This window comes from Mastigoproctus giganteus, chromosome 6, assembly GCF_048544385.1.
Source record: "Mastigoproctus giganteus isolate SK-2022 chromosome 6, ASM4854438v1, whole genome shotgun sequence".
Taxonomy (NCBI): Eukaryota; Metazoa; Arthropoda; class Arachnida; order Uropygi; family Thelyphonidae; genus Mastigoproctus; species Mastigoproctus giganteus.
In genome coordinates, this window is record NC_143580.1 from 141,272,090 (window position 1) to 141,282,898 (window position 10,809).

The window sequence follows — 10,809 nt, forward strand, 5'->3', positions numbered from 1 at the left end:
ATTGTTTTGCGTTTCAAAATCAGCATAGGAGGCAGCTTGGTTCGGTCGGCACAATAAGCTAGAACTGTATAATGGCTCTTTTCATGTCAACTTGTCTTCACAGTTACAGTTTTCACCCCCTTCTTATCAACAGTTCTGTTACTTGGGACATCAAATTGAAGGGGGACTTCGTCCATATTTGCAATCTGTCCCAACTCAAACTGATGTGTCTTCTGACATTGAATGACAAAACAATGAAATTCGAGGACCTTCTGCTCATAGCTTTCAGGCATCTTTTGGGCAAGTCTGGTGCGTGTACCTATGCTTAGTCCATTCCATTTCATGAACATGAAGCACCAATTGTGTCCTCCTTTGAAATCAGTAACTTCTTTTTCATCAGCAATTCTTCTTGCCTCATGGTGAACCATCTTTGTGGACATAGGAATTCCAATTGCCCTTTGCTCTTCAATCCATATCTTCAATTCCCTCTCTAAATCAGGCTATTTTGATGACTTGCCTCTCACGGCCGTCTTCTGCTGTGGTGTTTTCAGTAGGGTTTCTTCTTCCCGTAGCCAGTCTTGGATTGTTTTCTCAGTTGGAGGAGGAGGACCAAACTTACGTTCAGCAGCAAGATTTCCATTCACTTTTGCAAACTAGATCACTTTTAACTTGAATTCAGCACTAAGAAAATCTTTTTTGAGCCATTTGAGGTAACAAGTGAAACAATGAGCGCAAAGACAACAAGCACAAAAAAGTGGGAAATGCAAGTAAAAAAAATCTACAACCACTACAACTATAAGTTGCACCCAGTTTTTAGACCCCAAATTTTTCGAAAAAGGGTGCATCTTATACATGGGGAAATATGGTATATACATAATTTGTATTATGAAATGTAAATTTTTATAATTATATTATTATAATAAATAACATATATTTTAATATTATGTATATATACACACAAACAGAAAATTGAATAGGGGTGTCGCAATATAAAATAAATTACTTAGGGGTGCCGTTATTAAAAAAAAGGTTGAAAACCACTAGTCTACTGGATAGTTACCTGTGTGAGGAGGGAAGCATACAATTTGTATTCTTATCAACTTGTTTGTTTTTTTTGCCAGTGCAGCAAAGCCTTTGGCTTCCTTGAATTATATGGCAAATACCTTACTATATATTAATTTTAAAATTTATGAAGTTCTTGTCAATTGTAAAAATGAGTTTTTAAAATAATTTTTTTTTTAACGCTGATTTTTAAAATATTTTGCCTATATTATTGCTTTATTTATACTGTCTCAGAAAAATTTAAAATAATAAATTTGGAATTACTGTCATGAACATGCATAGCAATTTGATAGTGACAAAACACTGATTGATGTAAGTCGAGCACTGTCTATTTGTTTATTCTTCTCATGAACTTTCTTTTAAAATAGCCACTAACAGTATAATTTAGATGAGTAAAATATTAATTTGAAATATTATTTTCTATATATTTAATAGTTCCCACCTGACTTGCAAGATAAGGTAAAACTGCATTTCAGTCATCGATCCCAGCGGGATAATCAAACTAATGGAACTCCTGAGGTACGCACAATTAAGGTACCTATACCTACATTTCCACCAACTGCTATGGTATATTCTGTAAGCAGCATACCTGTCAGTCCTCCAGAAACTCATACTTCAAATTCTAGTCCAGCTCCTCCAGATTATGTGTCAGCTGCTATTATGGCCAAAGTTTTAGAAGAGAGGACAAAAGAAAGAACTGCTAGAAAACAAAACTGGTGTTATATCTGTAGATGCATAAAACATCCTGCAGATTATAAAGATAAAAGTACTCAGACTAGGTGGACCTCTGGATCTTGTCTTTGTGCAGGAAATCAGTTAGTTTGTGTCCATTCACGTAGGCGGAGTGAATCATCCTCTAGTTCTGATTCACATTGCTATCGAACCAGAAATGGATCATCCACCAGCACTGAAACTACAATTTAGTGCTCTTAACCTAATTCTAATATTTAATGTTTCCTGATGTTCAATGACATTGAAAAAAACATTTCCAGCATTGGTCATTCTGGTGCTTATTTTGCTTGACCCTCTATAATAGAGGAAATAGTATTGACAAGAAATAATTGTACATGATACCGAAACAATAGAAATTTATTATTCTTTTGTGTATATGTAAATACCTGGAGAAGTTTTATGGAAACCTTAATCACTATGATGCACAGCTATGTGATTTCATCACAAGTGGTAGTATGAATAAGAATAAACATGTTTTCAGCAATTATTACGAAGTTCACATAATGCAATCAATTTTTTTCCATTTTATACTTTGAAAAAAAAGTGCTGCTTAATTTAACTACTCTCGAAAATCTTCAGTCCAGTTTAAAAGTCATTTGTAATGGAGGTGGGTGGGTGGGAATAAATATGCTTATTTTGTGTGTATGTGCTAAGCAAACGGTATAACCAAAACTTGCTTGCAAATAAAACAAAATAAATTTTTATATATATATAGATGGTCAAACATTAACTCCAAAATTGCATTTTCCCTTTAGATAGCCTTAGTTTTATTTTATTCAAATAACAATGCATATCATGTCATAGAACTGCATCTCTCTAGTACTTTAAAGTTAGCTTGGGCTGTAAGTACATTTCTGGTAAACTAAGAAAATGTCAAATGATTTTTTTCTTGGTTTCCAAAAACAGTCACAAAAAATGATTTTGTAGTTAATGTTGTTTGATACTAAATCCTCAATATATACATGATTCTAAATAATATAATTTAAAAAAAATTAATTATTCTACTGTATGCATATACCAAAGAGTTTTTACAAACAAATTAAGTTTTTTTATGTACTCAGTACTGTAAGGGTCGAAGGATGAGAAGACAAGATACTTATTGACTTGAATTTCTGTAGATTGCAGTTTTCAGAAAATACATGTGAAGGAAGTTATCGCCAGAAAGCTGAAGGGATAATTAGGAAGAAGAAAAGTTGGTTCTGAGTGTGAAGTTGGACAATAAATGGATGCTGACTATTTGCAGCATATGCTCACTGGCTTGGAAGTGTGTGTGTGGGGGGGAAGGATAGATTACAGAAGCTAATTCAGAAGGACAGTGCCCATGGAAATATCTATAGAAAATACATGTAGCTGGGTTTTTTTTTTTTAGGAGCATTAGCAACTAAGGCCATATTGCTCCGGGGATATGCGGTGGTCATTCCTTGACCTTTCCGCATCCTCTGTATTTGGTGGATCACGGGCTTGAACCCTGGTCTAATCAAGAAGCGTGTGCTACGCACTGCTGCTCCTGCCCACCTGGCTACGGAGGCGCCAATACGTATAACAGAAACTGAACTGTGTAAAAGACAGAGTGGAGAGACTTCATAAGACATTGGACATTAATGCCCTCTTTTGTATAGAAGCTTGAGAGAGATTTTGCAGGCAGCACCCCAAATATAGGAATGATATTCCATGGTAGGGCAGATTTGAAATTGTAAGGGTGAGTAGTTGTTTACAAGAAAAGTAATGCTGAGAGCAAACAAAAGAAAACTCAAATTTATTGGTAGAGAGTAAGCAATATTTGTTATTGTTTTATGCACAAGTAAAGATAATCCCTATAACAGAAATCTGAATGAATGTAGACAATCACTGTCTTATGTAGGATGGCTCCTGAATGTTAGTTTAACTCAATCATGATTCTCTTTGAGAAAACAATGTAAAATGGCCAGAAATGTATGTACTGCTATATTTGTGCAGTGAGTGCGTTGTTTAGTTCATGGTCACTAGGAAGGCTGCTTTCCAGTTTCTGTCCATCCCTAGGAGGAGAGCCATAACTATACACGTGCTATCCTAAATGGAATATATCCAGCAGTGCAAGTCTTGTGGATGCCGACAATACCCTACTATCATTACAGTAGTCAAAACCACAAAGAATCCTGCAGATAGTGAACTGCACTAACCTGTACTGAAAATAGTACAATATCTGGACCCAGGAAGCCTGATTTGGGCTACCAGCAAGTGGATCATTCTGTCTCTAGTAAACTAGAGACCAGCAAAACTTTTGAAGGAACCATGCCTAATCAACCCTGGTTGGAACCAGAATCTTGCCTTTTGGCCGATGTAGGAATCGTCTAGTAAGGATTTCTTGGTAATTACATCATCATTCCACCTAGCTTGTCAGATGTCCCTGAGCATGTTCCACATTTGTTTCTTTTCAATGTTGATGACTTTTGTTGGGTACAGGTTTATGCTGAGGATTTTGGCACTCTCTGAAAGTGATAGCCAAGGTTCAAAACATGACAACTAGTTCAAGTGGAAGCTTGATAGTCAGTACTGAAGAACAGGCATTGTCTGGCAAGCCTGGATCAAGACAGTACCTTTCATTCTGACAATCCTCTATTCACTCTTATGCAGTTGTGTTTACTCGTTTGGCTGTGATCCCCAGTCTCACTGTTTTATTTAACTCCTGAGCTATTATTGAAGTGATGGGGATCGAGGGAATAGTAGCCAAATTATTTTTAAAGATTACAAACACATTTACAGAGAATCACATAACACTAATGTAGTTGAGCATTAATTTGTATTCAAAAACAGATAAATGTAAAAAAAAAAGCAAGGTATCTCTACCAGAGACGATATGCTGCTGAAACAGGATCTAGAAAAGTTGAGCAGATGGGCTGAGAGGTGGCAACTGAAGTTTAACATTGACAAATGTAAAGTACTGCATATGGGAAGCAGTACTGCAGAGTAACGTACCAACTCTGTGGTATTACACTGACAGTGGTGGAGAACAAAAAGGTAAAGTGCAGCCATTATCAACTCACTGCAGGATGGAAGCCTCCTCAACAATTCATGCTGAGGAAAATGGATCATAATCTGCCACGCTGGTCCAGTGCGGGTTGGCAGATCAACCGTATTCAGCAGTCAGGGGCTTGAACCCCGGTCTAATCAAAGAGTGTGTGCTACTGCACTCCCGCTCCTGACCACTCGGCTACGGAGGCCGTTCTCGGAAAGGACCTGGGGGTAATTGTGCAGGCAGATATGAAGTTTTCTGAGCAGTGCAGATGGTCTGCAAGAGTAGCTCATGCTATCTTGTCAATGATATACAGGAATTTTTCTAGCAGGGAGATGATTATCCCCTTATATAAGGCAGTGGTCAGGCCATGTCTTAAGTACTGTATACAGGTCTGGAGGCCTCATTTTAAGAAGGATGTAGAGCTGTTGGAACGAGTACAGAGAAGAGCAACAAGATTAGTGAATGGAACCATGGGTTGCTCTTACGAAGAAAGGTTTAAGTTTTGCAAATTATAGTATCTGGAGACTAGGCACATGCGAGGTGTATAAAGCCTTGAATGGTTTGAGTATGCTCTATGCTGATGGGATTCTTCCTCTTGCTCAGAATAATCACCTACGGGCATAAATTCAAATTGAGGAAAGACATGTAGGATAGATGTAAGTTTGCCTTTAGCCAGCGGGTGGTTGGTTGGTGGAACAGACTTCCATCCTTTGTTGTGGAAGTTGATAGATTTAAATTTAAATACCTGTCCAGCCCAACCGTAAATAAATTTAAAACTAGGCTGGACAGGTATTTGGATCGAACGGAGGGGTGAAATGGGAGCAATTTTTTTTTTTTTTTTTTGGCTGATGCTGCTTACTGTCTTGCATCATATACCTCAACTAATGCTAAATCATGAAGGCAACAAGCCACCAAATTACAAAAGATAAACTCAAATAGAATGGACTCTGAAAATATACCTGCACAAGAAGAAATAGTCCTTGATCTTCATGCAGAAGATGATATAGAGACCGGATATTCACTTGGTCAAACGGATGATGTAGAAGAATGTATAGATTCTGGATGTCCCAATTTTCTTAGAAAAGATAAAACAAAATATGACCGTCAAAAGTAAACCACTCACAAAAAACAGACAGACTCGCCTTCCCTCTCCAAACCCAAATAATGCAGCACATTGTACAATGGAATTGTAGAGGTTTACACAGCAATACCAATGACATCTGTGATTTAATCTCTCAATATAGTCCTGTAGCCGTTTGCTTATAAGAGACTAATCTAACTCCACAAATTAGCATTAGTAGAGGCATATGATGCAAGAAAGCAAGCTTATTCAGCATCAGCCAAAAAAAAAAAAAAAAAAAGAAACTCCACTCCCATTTCACCCCTCCGTTTGTTCGAAATACCTGTCCAGTTGAGCTTTAAATTTGTTTAGGCTATCAACTTCAACAACAAGTGATGGAAGTCGGTTCCACCAACCAACCACCCGCTGGCCAAAGGCAAATTTCCGCACATCTATCCGACATCCGTCCTTCCTCAATTTGAATTTATGCCCTCTGAGGTGATTATTCTGAGCAAGATGAGGAATCCCATTGGCACTGAGCATGCTCAAACCATTCAAAGCCTTATACACCTCTATCAGATTACCTCGCCGGTGCCTAGTCTCCAGACTCTGTAATTTGCAAAACTTAAGCCTTTCTTCGTAAGAGCAACCCTTTGTTCCATTCACTAATCTTGTTGCCCTTCTCTGTACCCGTTCCAGCAGCTCTACATCCTTCTTGAAATGAGGCCTCCAGACCTGTATACAGTACTCAAGATGTGGCCTAACCATTGCCTTATACAAGGGAATAATCACCTCCTTATCCCTGCTAGAAAAATTCCTGTATATATTTTTGACAAGATACCATGAGCTACTCTTGCAGCTCGTCTGCACTGCTCAGAGAACTTCATATCTGCCTGCACAATTACCCCCAGGTCCTTTTCATTCTCCACCACTGTCAGTGTAGTACCGCAGAGTTGATACGTTGCTCTGGGGTTACTGTTTCCCATATGTAGTACTTTACATTTGTCAATGTTAAACTTCATTTGCCACCTCTCAGCCCATCTGTTCAACCTTTCCAGATCCTGTTGCAGCAGCATAGCGTCAGTAGTGTCCTTAACAACCCTGCCAACCTTTGTATCATCTGCAAACTTGGACATTAAACTTTATATCCCATCATCAATATCATTCATAAACACCGAAAACAACAACGGACCCAACACTGAACCCTGAGGAACTCCACTAATAACATTAGTCCACGTTGAGCAGTGTCCATTGATTACCACTCTCTGTCTTCTGCCACTCAACCATCCCCTTATCCATAGCAGCAATTTGCCTCCAATGCCACACTGCTCCAATTTGTGCAGCAGTCTTCCATGTGCAACAGTATCAAAAGCCTTTCTAAGATCCAAATATATAATATCAAAGTTATTCCCTGCATCCAGTTCTTTTGTGATTACATCAGAGTATCCAATCAAATTGGTCAGGCAAGACCTGCCTTTAACAAAACCATGCTGCGTCTGAGCTATAACTGAATTCTTGTCTAGATGATCCTGCAATGCTTCTTTAACCAGTGCCTCCATTAACTTACCTGGAACAGAAGTTAAACTAACAGGTCTATAATTACTTGTGTCAGCCTTTGATCCTCCTTTGTGAATTGGGGTTACATTTGCACATCTATCATAACACCATCAATCAAAAATTATACAATTTACAGAAAAGATAAACTCTTCATTATCCGCACTTGAAGGTGTTGCAATCTTAGTTGACTATAAAATACCTTCTAGAAACATTCCGCTTCAGACCCACTTAGAAGCTGTTGCAATATGTGTATCACTGCACCTTTCACCCAACAATATGTACACGTTCAAAGAACTAGAAGACCTCATAAAACAAATACCATCACTTTTTTTGTATCCTTGGTGACTACAATGTGCATCATCCATTGTGGGGATCAGCCCACATGGACAATAGAGGACACTTAATAGAAACGATACTAGACCAGCTTAATCTGACATTACTAAACACTGTCAAAATACCTATACCCATCTTCTGACTGGATCTATGTCAGCAATTGATTTAACAATCTGTTCCCCCATATTATCCTAGTATAGAATGGACAGTTTTAAATGATCCACACAATAGCTTCCCAGTTGTATGCAGAATCCAAACACTACAAATCCTGATCATTGGGTAAAATGGAAATTTTCAAAAGCAGATTGGGAAAAATATTCAACCCGCCTTTCTTTTAACAGCCAATTGATTTAACTTCAACCCATTGATGAAGTCACTACACGTATTACTGAGAAAATACTAACCGCAGCCTCCGAAGCAATACCTCAATCCTCTGCATGTAAACACAGAAATCTTAAACACTGGTGGAACGAAGCTTGTAACGATGTGAAAAAGGAAAAAATAAAGCATAGAACCTCTTTCGAAAGTTTCCAACAACCTAATTCAATATAAGACTTAAGGCAGAAGCTCAACAAATTAGAAGAAAGGCCAAAAAGGACTCATGAATACAGTTTGCCTCCACTATACAAGTAGTCGACTTATCTGGAAAAAGATTCGACAACTCAGTGGTAAACATCTACCTCTTCCTGCTCCCATCTTAAACTAGAATGGACAGGAAATATCTTCTCAAGAAATAGCTAATGCCCTTCAGGACTTTCTCCCAAACATCTGCCAGTTCAGCATACGACAAATCCTTCCTTCAAATCAAAGCTCTAGAGGAAAGGTACAAGATCAACTTCCATAAAACCCAAAATCATGCCTATAATTGACCACTGAACCTATTTGAACTGCAAACAGCATTAAACAGATCACCCAATAGTGCAGCTGGACCTGATGGAATATGTAATGCTGAAACATTACATAATCTATAATCGGATTTTTCTCGAAGATACATATCCTTCTGCCTGGCATCACTCTGTTATTTTAGCCCTTCCTAAACCGGGAAAAGATCAATCACTGCCTTAAAATTACCGACCTATTTCTTTCACTAGCTGCCTAAGTAAAACTCTTGAAAGAATGATACACAGACGACTTACCTGGTTTCTGAAAACTAAAAAACTTATGAACAGCAATCAGTTTGGATTCTGACAAAATAGATCCACTTTAGATCTAATGGTGAAAGCCGAAACTAACATCCATAATGCTTACATCAAAAATGAACATCTTGTTATGGTAAGTCTTGATATCGAAAAGGCTTTCAACACTACCTGGAGGTATGGCATATTGAGAGAACTTTTTTCCGTAGGACTGCAAGGGCACTTACCGGAATTCAGAAATTTTCTTCAAAAGAAGACCTTTCAGGTCCGCTATGAATCTACTTTCTCGGTCCTATACTCAAGAAGAAGAAAGTGTCCCACAAGGATCGGTACTTAGTTCTACCTTATTCTCACTTAGACTGAACAATATAACACAGAACATCCCCAATACTGTAGAACTATATGCTGACTATCTTACTATATCTTGCTGTTCACAAAATATTCATACCATTGAAATACAGCTACAAATTTCCATAAATAAGTTGGAGACATAGGCACAGCAGAATGAATATCATTTATCTGAACAAAAAACAATTGCAGTCCATTTCTGCAAAAAACGCAAGCTACACCCAGAAACGGAACTCCGATTAAAAAACCATCTGATCCTTCTCACCAATAACCTTCGTTTCCTAGGTTTAAAGGCAGACAACAAACTACTTTGTTTCACATATCTCTGAACTGTTTGTTTAAAGAAACTTAATATACTCAGGTCCATTTCTGCAACGTCATTGGGTGCTGATAGATATACCCTTTTACAGCTGTATCGGGCTCTTATCAGGTCTCATTTAAATTATGGTGCTGGTGTCTATGACTCGGCCAGAAAAAGTGCACTGGCCAGACTTAATACCATCCAGCACAGTGACCTTCATACTGCTCTGGGTGTGTTTAGAACATCCTCTGTCCAGAGCCTGTATGTAGAAGCACACCTCCCTTCACTTTAGAAGGAAAATGCTGCTCCTCAACTATGCAGCCAAAATTCAAAGCCTTCCAAACCCATCCCGTTCGACCGATACTTACCAATCCTCAATGGACAGCATTCTATAACAGTAAACCGACTGAAAATAGACCTGCTGGTATTAGATTAAAAGATTTGCTTCATATCTGGAATATTAATTTTGACAATATACTTCAAGAGACTGATGTACCTGATCCACCTTGGTCTGAAAACCTGCGTCACTGTGACACCTACTTTCAGTAGTGGGGAAAGAAATCCCTGGCGGACAAAAACATAAAACAAATACATAAAGAACATGCCCTCAAGAATACACAAAGCTGCCTAATATATATATAGACAGCTCAAAAACAAGTTCTGGCCACAGCTGTCTTTCCTTCTGTAACAGTCTCCTTGTTAAATGTAGCAGTTACACTGCAGAATTATACGCAATTAAATTAGCCCTAGAGAAAGTTAATACTTTTGCCAATACTAGCAGTATAATATACACAGATTCCATGAGTGCTCTGTCTTCACTGGACAATAAATATTCAGTATTTCATCCCATCGTAACACAAATCCTTTCCTGCTTAAACCATCTAAGGAATAAAAATCATTGAGTGAAATTTTACTGGATCCCAGGTAATGAAAGAGCAGATCACGCAGCCAAACAACCAAATAGTACAGCACCAGAAATTTACCAAGTACCATACCTGGATTATTTGAAACATAACACATCTGTACATTTCAGTGGTCAGAAATATGGAAGTCGCAAAGGAATAACAAACTGCTCCAAATCAAAGAGGAACCAGCATTATGGAATTTCAGCTTCAGATGAAACAGACAGGAAGAAGTTGTACTACCAAGACTCAGGATAGGACATATGCACCTAACCCATATGTTTCTTCTCATCGGGGACGACCCACCTCGATGTATGCACTGTACATCACCACTTACAGTCAAACATATACTTTTAGAAAGTATGCACTTTTCCCTTCTTAGAAAAAATACTTTCCACTCTCAG

At 38.1% G+C, this 10,809-nt stretch overlaps 1 protein-coding gene across 1 annotated transcript in view; it reads left to right on the forward strand.

The window, feature by feature from the left end:
* The window catches only part of LOC150084623 (uncharacterized), a 174,065-nt gene extending 172,071 nt beyond the window's left edge, over nt 1-1,994 (forward strand). The window contains exon 8 of the mRNA XM_090375360.1: nt 1,477-1,994. Coding sequence (XP_090231486.1) covers nt 1,477-1,965 — 489 coding nt within the window. The 3' untranslated portion in view covers nt 1,966-1,994. The remainder of the gene's footprint in view (nt 1-1,476) is intronic.
* The last annotated feature ends 8,815 nt before the right edge of the window (nt 1,995-10,809 follow it).